At 39.1% G+C, this 16,439-nt stretch overlaps 4 protein-coding genes across 7 annotated transcripts; 2 read left to right on the top strand and 2 right to left on the bottom strand.

Annotated features, from left to right (window-relative positions):
- Nucleotides 1–46: 46 nt before the first annotated feature.
- On the top strand, nucleotides 47–2,818 carry LOC112192304 (probable glycosyltransferase At5g20260). 2 transcript variants are annotated; one of them, XM_024331963.2, is made up of 4 exons: nucleotides 47–252; nucleotides 684–835; nucleotides 1,635–1,995; nucleotides 2,088–2,818. In XM_024331963.2, exons 3-4 carry the CDS (start codon nucleotides 1,648–1,650, stop codon nucleotides 2,748–2,750), a joined length of 1,011 nt encoding a protein of 336 aa, XP_024187731.1. In that variant the 5' UTR covers nucleotides 47–252; nucleotides 684–835; nucleotides 1,635–1,647; the 3' UTR covers nucleotides 2,751–2,818. The 2 variants fall into 2 exon arrangements, with proteins under 2 accessions (XP_024187731.1, XP_024187728.1); XM_024331960.2 differs by having other exon boundaries at nucleotides 47–542.
- Nucleotides 2,819–3,063: 245 nt separating this feature from the next.
- LOC112192305 (CBS domain-containing protein CBSX6) lies at nucleotides 3,064–5,893 on the bottom strand. 2 transcript variants are annotated; one of them, XM_024331965.2, is made up of 3 exons: nucleotides 5,431–5,893; nucleotides 4,999–5,342; nucleotides 3,064–4,189 (listed from the first exon to the last, which is right to left on the bottom strand). In XM_024331965.2, the coding sequence occupies exons 2-3, from the start codon at nucleotides 5,337–5,339 to the stop codon at nucleotides 3,250–3,252; spliced, it is 1,281 nt and encodes a 426-aa protein (XP_024187733.1). In that variant the 5' UTR covers nucleotides 5,340–5,342; nucleotides 5,431–5,893; the 3' UTR covers nucleotides 3,064–3,249. The 2 variants fall into 2 exon arrangements, with proteins under 2 accessions (XP_024187733.1, XP_024187732.1); XM_024331964.2 differs by having other exon boundaries at nucleotides 4,999–5,346; nucleotides 5,431–5,892.
- Nucleotides 5,894–6,764: 871 nt separating this feature from the next.
- On the top strand, nucleotides 6,765–9,617 carry LOC112192064 (receptor-like protein CLAVATA2). Its single transcript, XM_024331587.2, has one exon. It carries the CDS (start codon nucleotides 7,162–7,164, stop codon nucleotides 9,355–9,357), a length of 2,196 nt encoding a protein of 731 aa, XP_024187355.1. The 5' UTR covers nucleotides 6,765–7,161; the 3' UTR covers nucleotides 9,358–9,617.
- A 479-nt stretch (nucleotides 9,618–10,096) lies between these two features.
- On the bottom strand, nucleotides 10,097–15,011 carry LOC112192065 (protein TRIGALACTOSYLDIACYLGLYCEROL 3, chloroplastic). 2 transcript variants are annotated; one of them, XM_024331589.2, is made up of 10 exons: nucleotides 14,498–15,011; nucleotides 13,871–14,002; nucleotides 13,007–13,102; nucleotides 12,783–12,860; nucleotides 12,612–12,673; nucleotides 12,420–12,495; nucleotides 12,081–12,188; nucleotides 11,080–11,255; nucleotides 10,907–10,991; nucleotides 10,097–10,653 (listed from the first exon to the last, which is right to left on the bottom strand). In XM_024331589.2, exons 1-10 carry the CDS (start codon nucleotides 14,678–14,680, stop codon nucleotides 10,615–10,617), a joined length of 1,035 nt encoding a protein of 344 aa, XP_024187357.1. In that variant the 5' UTR covers nucleotides 14,681–15,011; the 3' UTR covers nucleotides 10,097–10,614. The 2 variants fall into 2 exon arrangements, with proteins under 2 accessions (XP_024187357.1, XP_024187358.1); XM_024331590.2 differs by having other exon boundaries at nucleotides 13,871–13,999; nucleotides 14,498–15,007.
- Between the last annotated feature and the right edge of the window lie 1,428 nt (nucleotides 15,012–16,439).

Raw genomic sequence — 16,439 nt, 5'->3', positions numbered from 1 at the left:
AAATGATATATATGTGTTATTACGTGGCAACATGCACACAATTTTAGTCTGCTTATGGAAATAAGCCAGAGGAGAGTGAGGCTAGCTGTATGTAGCTCGGCACATGTCCATACTCAGCCGGTGAGTTAATCAAACGGTGGTGTTCTACGTTCCCCAAGTAAAAACAAAAACAAAAAACCACCAACCAGAACTTCGAAAAGGAAAAAAAAGACAGAGACAAATTCTTGGGGGTATGCCAGTTTATAACTTGAGGTATGGCAGCCTTTGAATTCCGATCACCATATTTACTCTCTCTAACCTTTCTCCTCCTCCTCCTTCTCGTCCTTTCCTTCTCACCCTTTAACAAAAGCAGTTTCAGTCTCATCAATCTTTCTTCTTCTTCTTCTTCTAAAACCCCATCTGTTCCTCTACACAGTAATCTTACCAGTTCAAACCAATATGTCTCACCCTCACCTTCACAGTCACATTCACAGTCACAGTCACGGTCACGATCACAGCCGCCCTTTCCTTCTCCTACTCCCATTGTGGCAGACCATGTCAAAGTAAGCATCTTTTCAATTTCTATATGGTAAAACTGTAAACTTTTCTGTTTCTGGGTTTTGGGTTTACTGGGGGCTGTTGCTTTTCTTTATATTGCTCTGTTTTCTTGGGTTTTACATTTTGGTGTGTGATTTTTCTTGCAGGAAAAAAGCAATACAAGCAAGATTGAGGAACAATTGGCCAGAGCAAGAGCCGCTATCCACAAAGCAGTTCTTACAAAGAACTATACATCTGATAGACAAGAGATTTACATCCCCAGAGGAAGTGTGTACAGAAATCCCTATGCATTTCATCAGTAAGTTCTTTGAAATCATCCCAAATTGATATAAATGCAATTTTCAATTCTGGGTAATGTAGAGATTTAACCTTTCAAGCTTGGTTGGTTTAACTGGCATAATTGTGGGGGATACTTTTGGAATAAAATTTAGTGCAATTTCTTTTTTGACTAGATGTGTCAGTACTTTTCTTACTGCGAACGCAATCCTTTTCCACTTTCCAACTTCATCTTCCTTTTGTGGATTCTTCTCTGATAATTTGGAGATGTATTTATTAAGAATGGTCCAAATTCTTGTCATGCCATTTGTTTATTTCCGGTGGTTCAAACTTCACTACTCATATTCCATCAATAATTGAAGTTTTGGCCTTATCTTTGGCATATAGTACAGGCATTTTTTCCGGTTTGAATGGAATATGAATTGCAGGAATTTAGGATGGGATAAGTTCTAAACTTCTATATTGTTTCTTGAGAAATTAAACAAATTTAGTCTCTTCCTTATCTTGTGATTGCAAAACCAAGATATCTGCAATCAAGAAATTGGACGATTGATTTTTAAATTGATGGTTGAATTTTTTTAAATAGTTTGTCCAGTGTTCAGTCCACGTTGATGTTGATTGCATCTTATTGATTATTAAAATAGAGACTACTTTTGTCACACTCTTCTACTGTTGAGTAATCAAGAGTGGAGATATTTCTTTTTAATTTAATTGTGTCGACTTGATAAACAAGCAGTTAGAATAAATGGAAAAATTGTCATATGATGTTGTGAGCACAATTTGACCTCTTTCTTAAATTAACTAGCTATTTGGGTTAGCAGGAGTCACATAGAGATGGTAAAAAGATTCAAGATATGGGCATACAAGGAAGGGGAGATACCCATGTTCCATAATGGACCAATGTCATACATCTACTCCATAGAAGGGCAGTTCATGGATGAGCTGGATAGTAGTGGGAAAAGTCCATTTCTGGCTCGCCATCTTCATGAGGCACATTCATTCTTCGTACCAGTAAGTGTGAAAAGGATTGCTGATTTCTTGTATGATCGGCCTAAACCTCACACTTTTCACGGTCGCTTGGTTCGTATCGTCACTGACTATATCAATGTGGTAGCTCAAAAATATCCCTACTGGAATAGGAGCGAGGGAGCTGACCATTTTATGGTCTCTTGTCATGATTGGGTATGCATGCATGACCTTAACAATTTTGATTCTATTTGTTTTCACCATCAGCTATTGTTGCATACCTATACTTTTTTCTATGATCTTGGCAGGCACCAGAAATAATAAATGATGATCTCAAGTTCTACAAGAATTTCATAAGAGTACTTTGCAATGCTAACATATCCGAAGGATTCCAGCCTGGGAGAGACGTCTCGTTGCCAGAATATAACTTGGCCAGTGGCACTCTTGGTCCATCACGCCTTGACTCACACCCTGATGAGCGTCCTATCCTGGCCTTCTTTGCGGGCGGTGCTCATGGTGACATAAGGAAGTTTTTATTTGAGCATTGGAGGGACAAAGATGAGGAAATCCAAGTCCATGAGTATCTTCCAAAGGGTCAAAATTATCACCAAATAATGGGACAAACAAAGTTTTGCTTGTGTCCAAGTGGGACTGAAGTTGCCAGTCCTAGAGTGGTTGAAGCAATGTATGCGGGATGTGTTCCGGTGCTTATTTCTGATTATTATGCATTACCCTTTGGCGATGTTCTTGATTGGAGCAAGTTTACAATAGAAATTCCACCAAAGAGAATACCAGAAATTAAGACGATATTGAAGGCTGTTTCGCATGCAGAATACTTGAAATTGCAGAAGAGGGTGATGCAAGTGAGAAGGCATTTTGAGCTGAACCGGCCTGCTAAGCCATTTGATGTGTTTCACATGGTGCTTCACTCAATTTGGCTGAGGAGGCTGAACATTAGACTACCAGATTAATTTTATTTAAGAAGCATAAGCATGCATTCTTTAATATATTTATCATTTTTTTATTTCGATTTCTGGAATCGATTAATATATCCATAAATATCAGCAAATATTGGTGTGTAATAACTTTGAAACTAATAGCTTGGATATCACTCAATTATGAAATTTTTGACGGAGTTTTTAACAGGTGGAGACTCCCATGGAAACTGCAAAGACATGAATGGAATTCCTTCTTACTTCTACACTAACTTGAAACTTTATCATGATATCATCCTACTACAAATTACACAACTATCAGTAAAAACGCAAAAGTAATTAGGCACAGTTGAGCAAAATTATTTACCCTGCATTATTCCACTAGACACGTTATTCATTATTGCAACAAAGTTTTTCAAAAGGTCAAAATGTAACAATCCCAGTCTCAAGCCCCTTTTTACATCCCCTACCAAACACAGATAGCATAGGAAACAGAACTTAAGAAATACTTCATAGAGCCAAAAAATGAAATAATTCAATTGTGGACGTCATTAACAATACCAGAATTCTCAGTAGACCGACCTGGTGGAGGGACAACAGAGGATGGTTGTTTGGTGACAGCAACCATAATATCCGCATAACCAACGACTCCAACTAAAACATCATCACTTTCATCCTCAGTCACCCAGACATGGGTTGCTCTGTGAGACAACATCTGAGCCATAACAGCAGCCAATGAACTTGTAACCTTACATGTCAACGGTGCACTTCTACCCCTGTACATGCTTCTACTCACTGCCAAGCTCGGGTTTGCAGCGTTGAAACCTATACTCCTGCTACTGAATTTCTTTGGTTTTGTTGACCCACCACCATTAGCTAGATTGTGATTCCCAGCAGCTTGATTTACAGAAAAATCTTTCAGTGACCTTGAGGACACATTATCCTCAACTCCCATTACAAATTGTCCACCGGAGAGATTAGCTAAAGCCCATGCTGCTGCTAAGTGATCACATTTCCATAGTTTGGAGGCAGAGATCTCTCCAATAATCTTATACTGACCATCCTGCGACTGTTCAAGGACAGCAATTGCACAGGGGTCTTCAGGAAGTTTCTGAGTGGCTTCAATGGCTGCAGATGTGGCTTCAATCGAGTTGTAGTTTGGGTTGATAGCTCCAACCGAGGAGATAGAGGAGAGCGGAAGAGGTGCTAGGGCACCCAGGCAACCAATTAGGAAACGTATAACATCTTCTCTTGAGAGACAGCAAAATTTGTCGCGGGCGCTGGTAGTGGTTGATGAGGAAGGCCGATTGGAACTGGGACCAAGGTTATTGCTGCTGCTGCTAGTATCCATATTCTTGAGCCACTTACCATTATAGAGAATTGAGAAGCGCTTGCTCATGCCTTGCCAGACGACACTCTTTCGAACAAGAAGACGCTTTACACCATGCTTCATCATCTCCAGTGCATCTATCAACCTAGCAGAGAGATTTAAGAAATCGCCTAAAGTTGCCATTTCTTGTTTCTTTTTCTAATCAATGTATATCCAAAATGTAAAGCAATTTTGTAAACTCTAAATCCAGTAGCAAAGAGACCTTGAATCCTAATTAATCATCAAATTAGATAAAATAGATACTACAAACCCCGCTTGATCAATAGATGGACAGAAGGAAAGAGAAGATGACACATTCCAAAACACATCTAAGACCTGAATGGTGGCACTGCAAATATGTAAAAGTTCAAACCTAGAGTTTCTACTAGAACTTCATTCTTTATGCATCCAAGTATTCAACGAAAGTCTAATAATATCTTATTTTTTCACATATACCAGAGGCCTACTTCAGCTGGGTAAGCCTCCACTTAGCTCCGCTCCTGTACATAGTAAATACCCCGAGGCAATGTCCACATATACACTTTCTCAAGCATGACCCTCTCAACACACGACATAAATTCCATACCTCCCATATGTGCTCTATTTTGCTTCCCCAGAGTTCGCGCGTGAGACACAAAAGAGCAGTTCTCAACAGTACAAATTCAATTCTAAAATGTCTCAAAATGCAAACCACTTAACAACTCCAACACAAAGGACAAAAAGAGACACAGAAAAAGCACAAGTTTCTTCCCTTTAATGTCAACTGAGTGCCTTAAACAAGCAGTTTTTAGTTATAAATAGTTCCCTTTCACAGTACAAGATCATCAAATTCATCCCAAAAATACCATAAAATACCATGAAAACAATTCATAGATAATTGGATACAAAGTGTTAAAAGATTGCGAACTAGCATACCTTGTCCCAGGATCAACCTGACGCAGCAAGGAATTATTATGAGCAACAACTTCAGAAACCGGAGTCTTAAGAGCCTTGTCATGATCCTCCAAGCACTCACTTTTAGCGAAGAAAGCAACAATGTCAAGCGAGTTGAGAATCCCCACAAACCTCTGCTGCCTCATTTCAGTGTTCTCAATACCCGCATGCGTTTTCCTCTTCCACACCGGTATGCCACACTCAGTCGAGTCTCCGATCGCCTTTATCGCCGCCTCCACCGTCTCCGTCTCGCAGAACTCCACCAGCTCCGGCTTCCCGACCGTTAGATCAGCCACCACATGGTACAGAAACACCGATGCCATTGCCTATCTGTCATTGCATCACTACAAAAACTTAACAAAACTATAGTGATTAACATTGGATTTTCATTATATAAAGAATCAAAAACTTTACCTCCTCTGTTTTTTTTTTTCCCCGCGAAACCAAACCAGCTTTCTTTACTTCGATTTTCAGATACCGTAAAAAGACTGATCTTTTGTTTTGGCTAGATATATATTAAAGTAAACAGAAATGGATCAAATCGCAATGAACCCAGATCAAGATGAGGCTCTGGCAAGTCAAAGATATACAAAAGAGGAGATTTTGATTGGGGATTGTGAGAGGGTTATAAAAGGGAGTGGAGGAAGATGAGGAGGAGGAGGATGCCGGTAATGGGTAATCTGAGAAGGGTGTTTAGGAAAGTGAAGAAGGAAGTGGGGAGAGATTTGGCCATTGATGATGGTGCACGAGAAGAGGAAGGTAAAGGCCCATCAAATGTATTCAGCTCTCTCTCTCTCTTCTGAGTGTTTTTGTCTTTGTGTGTCTTTGTGTCTTCAAGAGCTTAAAGTTTGGTGATTTCTTGAAGTCTTGTGGGTGAGAGTCAGTAATTGGGAGCGAAAATCTGGGTTTTCGGTGAATACTAAGTAGGTTCTATTTCAATTTTAACAAATTATTTTCTATTATTTCTATAAATAAAAAAAACTTTATTTCTTTATCTCTAGTTTCTTATTATCTAAAACAAAACAAAAAAAAACCCTTCCTTTCTGCCCCCAGGTTCTCATTTATCACAAACTCATCCTCAAGTTTTTTTTTTTTTTTTTTGGTTGGGATGATGATTAAAATCTTTCAAATCTAGTCCCTAAATGAGTCTAATGTCTACATCTCAAAATAAAGAGAAAAGTTTGACCCGTAATGTATGAAAATTCCTAATATAGCACCACAGTACAGAAGGGATCAAATATCAATTATCAGTACCGTATAGGTTTGGCCATTTTACAATATATCATTCAAAATGAGGCTTTATGAGCGTGAAATGTCTTACCTTAAAAACTCCTTCTCAAAAAAAAAAATGTCTTACCTTATGTAAACTGTAGCAGTTTACTAAATTAGTCATATCAATCAACATAAATTTATAGTCACTGACTTTAAATTCAAGAACCAATCAACATGATCAGGTAAATACCTTAAATTTCGTTTCTTAAAATTTGATTCTTTTATATCAATTGTGTTTTCGCACTAATGTAGCATAAATAAAAGCGCACTCCTAACTCCAAATCGAAATACCTTGCCAAAACAATTACATGGCAATGAAAAAACACATTTACCCGAGTAATAAAAAGTGCAAAAGCGGAAAATGACAGAGCGAAGACCTTGAAGTATGGTGTTAGCAAGCCCGGCCCAAAATTGGTTCCAATTGATGGCCGTCACTCGTCACTCATTAATAAGAGAAAAAGGCAGCAGAGCGAGAAAAGGAAAGCTTCCAAATTCCATGTTCTTTTCCCTTTTTTGCCTCCTCCCACACTCTCACTCTCTCTCTCATTCACACTAATCGCTTCATTTTCATCTGTAAGTTTGATTCTCCATCTCTATCTCAACCATTATTACATTCCTTTCTTGCTTTTCTTAGTGGGTGAAGACTTAACACTTGGTCTACAATTTTAGCTTCTTCTTCTTCTTCTTCAGACTACTGTGCTAGGTTTAATCTTTAGGTACTGTAGCTGAGGCGCTGAGCTTTTTCTTCTGCTTGTTCAAGATTTTGGGTCTAGACCATCTTGGTGAAGATGGGTTTTATCTTTTCATACCTGTGATTGCTTTGCTGTTACTTCTTCATCTACCCAACTCTGTAAAACCCTTTATTTATTACTCATGGGACACAAATGGGCTTCAGGGTTTTTACCCTTTAGTGATCTTAAGTTAGCTGCACAGCTACTGGTTTTGTTAGTGCTTCTATGCTCAAGTCTTTCTCAAAGTCTTGATCTTGATCCGGAAGATAAAGCTTCCATGTTGAAATTCAGGTCAGGGGTTCAAGACCCTAGCCAGAGCTTGTCAAGCTGGGCTGGGTCTAGTTGTGCCAACTGGACTGGAATCACCTGCCAGAACCAGACTGGTAGGGTGGTTTCGATTGACTTGACCAATATGAACTTGTCAGGCCAAATTGACCCCAGTTTGTGCAAGCTTCCATTTCTTCAAGATTTGTTTTTGTCCCAGAACAACTTTAGTTGCCCAATACCAGTATGTTTAGGCACTCTGAGCTTTCTCAGGACTCTACATCTTGGTCACAATAGGTTTCGGGGTGTGGTGCCTGATACATTCATGAGGCTCGGGCAGTTGAAAGAACTTGTTTTGAATGGTAATAATGATTTGGGAGGTGTTATTCCTTGGTGGGTTGGTAATTTCTCAGCACAGTTGGAAAAGCTAGATGTGGGTTTTAATTCATTTCATGGGGAGATTCCTCAAAGCTTGTTGTACTTGAAATCTCTCAAGTATTTGGATCTTGGGAACAATAATTTATCTGGCAGTCTTAGTGATTTTCACCAGTCTTTGGTGTTTCTCAATCTTGGATCGAACCAGTTTTCGGGTACTTTACCTTGTTTCTCTACTTGTGAGCAGTCTCTTAGAGTTTTGAATCTGGCTAACAATTCTGTGGTCGGAGGCATACCTACATGTATTGCTTCACTTCAAGCTTTGCAACATCTGAACCTTTCATCCAATCAATTGACTTACGAGATGTCTCCAAGACTTGTGTTTTCGGAGAAGCTTCTTCTCTTGGACTTGAGTAACAATGAGTTGTCTGGTCCTCTTCCGAGCAAGGTTGCAGAGACAACGGATAAATCCGGGCTTGTTCTTCTTGATTTGTCTCACAATCGTTTCTCTGGTGAAATCCCATTGAAGATTACAGAACTGAAGAGCCTGCAGGCACTGTTTCTATCGCACAATCTTCTTGTTGGGGAAATTCCCGCGAGGATTGGCAACTTAACCTATCTACAAGTAATTGATCTCTCACACAACTCATTATCAGGTTCAATTCCATTAAACATCGTTGGTTGTTTTCAGCTGCTTGCATTGATACTCAATAACAACAATCTTTCTGGTGAAATTCAACCTGAACTTGATGCATTGGATAGCTTGAAGATACTGGATATTAGCAACAACAAGATATCTGGGGAAATCCCACTTACTTTGGCTGGCTGTAAATCACTCGAGATTGTAGATTTCAGCTCCAACAATCTCTCCGGAACTTTGAGTGATGCAATAACCAAATGGTCAAATCTCAGGTATCTGTCCCTTGCTCGTAATGAATTTGCTGGAAATCTGCCTAGTTGGCTCTTTACTTTTGAAGTGATCAGAATGATGGATTTCTCAGGAAACAAATTTTCTGGCTTCATACCAGAGGGTAATTTTAACATGAGCATAAATTTTAACAATGGAGAGGTTGATAGAATGCAGAGAGATCCATTTGTTTCAATGCAGAATGTGGATACAAAAGTGTTGATTGTTGTCACTGGTAGTATTGAATTAAGCTTCAGTTATATACTATCTTCAATGGTTGGAATCGATTTCTCTAACAATGTACTCATTGGGGAGGTTCCCGTGGGGCTGTTTGGATTACATGGTTTGGAATACTTGAATCTTTCGCACAATTTTCTTCATGGTGGGGTTCCGGATTTAGAAAAGATGTGGAGTTTAAAGGCCTTAGATTTGTCCCATAATGCTTTATCAGGTCACATTCCAGGAAACATTTCCAGCCTTCCGGACCTGACTCATTTGGATTTGTCATATAACTCTTTTTCTGGGTTTGTGACCAAGAAGCAAGGATATAAGAGGTTTCCGGGAGCATTTGCTGGAAATCCAAATTTGTGTTTAGAGTCCCCTGATGGAGGGTGTGATCCGGCAAGCCTTCCGGTGGTGCCCGGGAAGGCATTTGAAGGGGAAGAAGAGGTTGAGGGGCGTATTTCTGTTTGGGTCTTTTGTGTAAGTGCATTCCTCAGTTTCTACTTTGGGGGCTTGGCCCTCTTTTGCTCCCCTCGAGCTCGGAAATACATTCTGCATACAAAAGCTTAGTGCAATGTACATGTGAATGAGGAAGAAAACTACAGGCTGTATATTTTGAATTCTCAATTTCTTGTTTGGTCCATGTTGACCCTTACTAATGGATGTTTTGTATTCCATTGCTATCATACAACCTAGATGTTCCGAGTGTGGAATGGGAAATGGCGAAATGCAACAAATGCCATAGCATAAGCTTTAGCATTCTCAGATGTTAGGAGAAATTTTTCCATTCAACTCAAGAATTAAGATGGAATGCTATGTTGGTTCTTGCATGGGTTGGTTTTCTTAGATTTGCTCCAGAAGCACTTACTTGCAGACAAAGAAATTTAATAAATTAAGGGCATGTATGTTTCGGAGCAATGACAGAATTTATCACTGAAAACTCAGATGGTTTACAAAATCCTCTGCAGACTGCAAACAATCTGAACACATACATACAAGGAGTTCTGAGGAAGGGGAATCCTGATCATAAACTCTGCGGCGTAACCTGCACTAATAATCTCCAGCAAAAGACCCACTTTTCTAAAAAGTAAAAGATAATGGTCCCTTTGTCCCACGATGACTGCTAGTTTTGTCAAAAGCATGGAGGACACGGCTAAACTAATCCCACATCCAGAAAAGGTAACCACATAATGATTTGGGGCGTAGGGCCGTGAAGCGCACCCGAATTACAGATCCTAGAGCTCCCATACTTCTTTACCCTTTCTCTTTCTATCATACCTTTCTGAAGTGGAGGATTATCCAAGTGGAATGAAAGAACTCTGAACAAGCAAATTGCATTTCAATGGTTGTCAAATGTTTCAGTTATGCTAGAAGGAATGAAGAATTAATTTCTCACATAAACACATGATTGAGCAATATTGTTCTGATTGCATTCTTTAACAATGGGGCTAAACTCTCAAGGGAGGTGACCAATCTCAAAAATCACTAAAACTAGAAACACTTAATTTAGTAGTAGTAAAAAGAAGTTAATTGTGACCTCAACTCTCATCTAATTTAGAAGATGATGGCTCTCTAAAAACTCAGAGGATGCAACTAAGGATGCATGAGCACGATTTTTGATAGTGATTAAAACTTGTATATATATAGCAGCTCTGATGCACCGCCATGCTGGAATATATAAGACACGAGGCAGAGAGAGCCTGAATGTGCAGGCACCAGCTGACCCAATTCTAGCATGTATTCATGTCCTCTTCACTGGCACGCAGCAAGCAAATCATCATGTGTTGTTTAATGTATACCACCAACCATACCATAGAACATCAAGGTCTAATATTTAATTGGGCCATCCAAGCTCCCAGATGCAAACTGAAAATAACCCCCAAAAAGGAAGAAGAAAAAAACAGTTAACGCTGAGACTGCAAAATAGGATCATCACAAAGCTAAAGCATTGAATAATAATAATAATAATCATTCCATTCATTGAGAAAGAGGGATTGATCTGACAAGAGAAACAAATATATGTCTTCATTTCCAAGGAGTCGGATCAAGTCATCAAACCCCTGTAGAAGGTTGTGAAAACACTTTGGTCAAGTCATTAAAGAACTGAATTTAGGATTACCTGTTGAACGATTGGATTTGTTGAGGTTGTGAATTCATCAGTCATTCCTTGCCAGACTATCTTGCCCTCATACAGAAACAATAACCTACACATTGAATAAATTCCTATTATCATCTGACACAATCAACAGAAGTATTCAGTATCAGCACAACAGCTTTGATTAAGCACACAACCTGTCAACAGCTCGTCTGATGGTGCTATGTTGGTGAGTTACAACAACGTAAGATGCAATCTGCCCAGACTTCTCTGACGCTGCCTGCTCTTCTGTATGGACAGAGCGGATGAGGTCTTCTACAACAGTAGATGCAATCGGATCAAGTCCAGCTGTTGGTTCATCATATAAGAGCACCTGTTGAAGTGCATAGAAGAATGTCAGGACTCACAAAACAGGCCAACTCAGTTGTGCGTTACCCACCAAAACTGTACACTTGCAAATTGAACTGACAATCCCAAGTGGGCGTGTACATGTTTACACCAAGCTTACTTCCACTTATTACCTAATTTTCATGACCCCACCCTCTCCCAGCATATGACACCTCAATGGGGAGAATCAGAAGGAAATATTTGGGAGAAATTCATGCCCTGCATCCCCTAAAATAGATGGCAACTCTAGCGGCATTATCATGATTCTATGAATACTCTTATAGAGGCTTACCTCCTGGAAAATCTAGTTCCCTTCGGCTTATAGGAAAAGAAAAGGCTTTTTTTTTTTTCACTTGATAGTAAGGTTATCTACCAACCTTCATTAGCAGCATATGATGAAGAACAATAACATATGCAGTGTACTTTCTCCATCAGTCTGACCATGTGAACACAGTGTTACACCATTACTACATCCTCATCTAAGATGATGACAGTATTCCTAGTTCCCTTCGGCTTACAGGAAAAGAAAAGGCTATTTTCTTTTACCTTGATAGTAAGGTTATCTACCAGCCTTCATAGCAGCATATGACGGAGAACAATCACATATGCAGTACTACTTTCTCCATCAGTCTGACTATGTGAACACAGTATTACTACATCCTCATCTAAGATGATGATACTTCTGACTATGACATAAACAGAATGCAATTACTAAAAGGCCATAGTGTCAACTGTCTACTAAAACAGTTATGCAAGTATTATCTAATCAAACAAGAGAAGAAGAACACAAGCTTTTAGGTATTCAATATACCTCTGGCTCTATGGCTTCCTTTGTGGTATCACAAATTATAGATCGAGCCAATGCAACTCTTTTCTTCATTCCACCAGACAGCTCCGATGGTAATCGATCCTCAACTCCCTAAGAAAACAACATAATATGATCCAAATAAATCTAGAATTCAAACTTCAGTTTTTTTTTCTTTTTTGGTCAAGGAGCAGTGCCATTATGCATATGAAGTCTCACATGTTACTAACAAGATCAATAGATAGCGTTCATGTGGAGAGTGGATAGATAAAGAGAATCTAGATAAAATCAGTTAAGTTTGGGAAGGTAGTTTGCATGCAGGCTGATAATTGACATATTGCATACCTTTAACCCAACAGCAGCCAAGCTATCAGTCACAAGCTTTGAAATTTGATCCTCGGGCATGCTTGAATTTTCATACCTAATCAAATAACAATATGAGTTCTATTGCAGCATATTGATTAATACCTGAACTATGGTCTAAGTGGAATACAACGCAGAAGAAAGCCAAAATTGAAAGAATCTAAAGCTTCTTACAGAAGGAAACCAACATTTTCACGAACAGTCAACGAATCAAAAAGTGCAGCACTCTGAAACACCTGTTAGATAGGAGATAGATGCATAAAAATGACCTTTTCTGTATAAGAAATACACCAGAAAGACTAGCAGCAGAAAATTTGTAGCATACAAGTGAATAAAAAAGTTTACCAATCCAATTCGAAGACCAGATAACTCCTCATCGCTGATCAAACCATCCCTCTTTCGACCTCGAATGTATACCTCTCCCTGCTCATGGCAACAAGGAACACAGTATATAAGAGAGCCCAACATGTAAGTAAGTATTGAATAACTCATTAAAACTCAACAAAAGTGTAAAAATTAATTAATTAAACAAAGGTGAGCATACTATTAGAGGCAGATTAACTATTTACCTTGTCAGGCGCAAGAAGACCTGCCATAATCTTTAAAACTGTAGATTTCCCGGTGCCAGAAGGACCAATTATTCCAACTGCTTCACCATGTCTAATCTAAAAATGGATCCAAAATTAGTCCTTTACAAGATGCAAAATGGAATGGCCACGAACCAAAAGATTGACCATTAATTGAACATGAATTTAGTTGAAATTATAGAAAAGCACAAAGTAACAAAAGGATGACCAGTAGTTCATCGTGTGCTACTGAAAAAGACTAAAGAGAACCATACAAATCATTATGAAAAGAAAATCAACCTAATTGACACTCTTTGCATCCTTTAATAAAAAGAACTTCTGAATTCTGATAGATCCCTACTACCTCAAAAACAGATGAATTCAGGAGCAGTCAATGATGTAAGAACATCTTTCTCCTCAAAATAGTTTAAACTCTTATTCTTTCTCTTCCAGAGTTCTACTGTATATCCATTCTGAAGCTCTCACAGAATTATTGTCATAAAAGTTTACCCCACCCAATCTTCCTTAAACCTCGAAGATCTATGATTCTATGCTAAAACAAAAAGTAAAAATATTGAGGCAAAAACCAAACTACCTTCAAAAGCATGACAATATACTACATAACATAGGCCTATCACATTCATAAACAAACAATTCATTGACTCCTCCAAAGCAAATCATCACTGACATTTTTTTATGAGCAAAAAGTTCAAGCTAAAAGACTTTAATCACCAGGGAAAAACACCCCTTTCAAATGCCGAAGTTCAAACCTATCCCACATTCACACTAAATCAAAACATGTAAATTCTTGAAACAACTCAAAAGCCATAATCAAATAAACATAGTATATTTTGATATTAGATTCACCTTGAAGCTCACACCTCTCAATATATCCTTCTCACCAAATGACTTATGGACGTCTCTGCACTCAATCAGAACATCAGAGTCATCCTCGGGTTCTCTTACTGTAGATAAATCCTCTGATTTCAATGAATCCTGCTGAGACAAACCTTGTCAGCCACAGCTATCATATGACCAATTGTTATCTGCTACTACAATTATCAAAACAGGCACATCTAACATGACCAATGCAAACCAGGCACAAACCCCTTTAGCAAACAAGTCGGTATAAAAAAAGATACATGAATAGAAATGTGTTAACTTCATGCAATAACAATTAACCTTTGGTATTTTAACTCATAACATAACCTTTTGATTGCAGAGGACATAAACTATAACTACAATTCCCCACATACGGGCTAATGTGAATAACAGTATTGTAAGTCTAGCAACAAAGAACAGGTGATTCAATCACAGTACCAGTTTAACACACCAATTCAAACAAACTGACAAACACCAGTAACCACATTTAAGTTTAACTGTTGATGAATACCGTAAAAGAATAGAAAATGGCTGCTCATATATAAACAAAGAGTACGAAAAAGCAGACTTCTTTAATACCAAATAAATAACTAGAGGAAAAATGTTGCTAACCTCGAATTTTGCTGCATAGGATTCATAGTTCTGGGGAGGCGCCATACAAGCACAAACAATGTTTCTGGGCTCTCTCTTCTGCTTATAACTACACAAATTGATCGTCTTTGGAAACCTAGCCGGCCGAGAAATGCCATTGGATGTAGTCACAGGAAACAACACTGAATTCGACAGAGAGACCATGCTTCTTCCCACAGCAATTGGGCTTCCTGAAGCAAACCCAACAAGATTTTTGGCTCAAAACCACGCTGGGATTGGAAATTTGTGATCTCGGATCAGATAATAGCTCAAAGACCAGTCCTGACTAAGCAAATTCTGGTTCTGGGTATTGGAAAGTTGTGAAATTGAAGCAGACCCAGATTTTGCGAGCCTATTGAAGCAATGAACGTGAATTTGGAATGAATTGGCCAAAAGCTCAATAGGGAAGAAGTGAAAGGGATTGAAATGTCGCAATGGAAACGTGTTGTTTAACTGTTGTGGCGGCTATTTGGATTAGGTGGGTGGGGATGTGATTGTTTGTACCTGTTTTTTGCACGTCGACCTACTAAGCTCTCACTGTTGGATGAGAGAGAATTTTGGCTGAGATTAAGTAAGGGCCAAGAACGAAGTCACTCGATCATTCGGCCGAGAATGAAATTAATTGGTCATTCAGCTGAGATGAGGAAATTAGTCAAATAAGCATTAGGTCGACCGAGAATATAAAATTTATGTCATACGGCTGAAATGAAGGTGTTGACCGAAATAAGAGTTTCTCGGTCACTCGATCGAGATTGTAGTTTTGAGTCGTATGACTAGGCGTTGTTCAGTCACTCGACCGAGATTAGAGTTTTGAGCCTGAGACAAAAACATCGTTCAATCACTCGGCCGAGGTTTGAGATTTTGGGTCGAACGACCCAAAAGATGATGAAATTGGATCATACGGTTGGTTACATGGTTGGAAAATCCAAGTTCAAATGAATGACTACGCAGATGGGCTGAGAAGGAGCTTAGATATGCTCAGCCAAGCCCAACTGACAAACATCGGCCGAGGAGTCTGTTCAAGGAAGGAATCCTCACGAGGAAAGAGTTCAAATCAATTATGGATTTCAATTGTGAAGATTCCAGATATCAGCCGAATCATAACATGTATGGCTGAATCAACCCAAAAAAGGAAGATGAATCCTACTTGAATTCCACGTCTTAGAGAGCAAGTTATCCTAGGTTTTTGATTTGTATATATAGCACCTTGTAACTCATTGTAAAGGGTCCTGCACCACACAAACAAATCAATATACAACTTTTACTCAAACTTTTCTCTTACTCTTTCATAGGTACTTTGCCTTCTATTCAACTTTCATAACTTGTTTTTCATTTTTAGTTTCTTACTTTTATTTCAGTTGTTACATTCAAGCATTTTACTTTCTTGTTCTTTATTTTATATGCACTTTACTTTTCGCACTTAGGAGTAGTTCATAACGTAGAATTATCATCCATTGATCTCTTTCGGCCAGTCCGGATTGGATTGATGCGATTCGCCGTTCACACACATATCATCTCACAACGTTTTGACAACCGAATCCACTTCACCTTCGTCTTTACCGTGATTTGCGAGTATCTTCACCCAATAGATCTCTCGCTTGTCACCCGAACCTTTGAGTTTACCCAAGAAGTGAGTGTGATAGAAGACCCCGGTCAGGATTAACGCCTAACCGAAGTCCTTGCAACAGAGGCATCAGAACCTAAAGGCCGAGAGGGTTCCTTCCTCGGCCTACAATCATTTGAAAGAAGTCAGATCACGCACCATTCAAATCAGAAACCTCGCTCGGCCATTCGGCCGCGAGTTGGCACGCCCGCGCAATTTCAGAAGGACGATTCAACCACAAGTCCCTCGGCTCTCATTTCGGCCGAGACGATTTTGAGGCAAACATCTTTTGGCACGCCCAGTGGGACAGAAATGTATTAG

This window comes from Rosa chinensis, chromosome 3 (genome assembly GCF_002994745.2).
Source record: "Rosa chinensis cultivar Old Blush chromosome 3, RchiOBHm-V2, whole genome shotgun sequence".
Taxonomy (NCBI): Eukaryota; Viridiplantae; Streptophyta; class Magnoliopsida; order Rosales; family Rosaceae; genus Rosa; species Rosa chinensis.
This window is presented reverse-complemented; position numbering and strand designations above follow the sequence as displayed.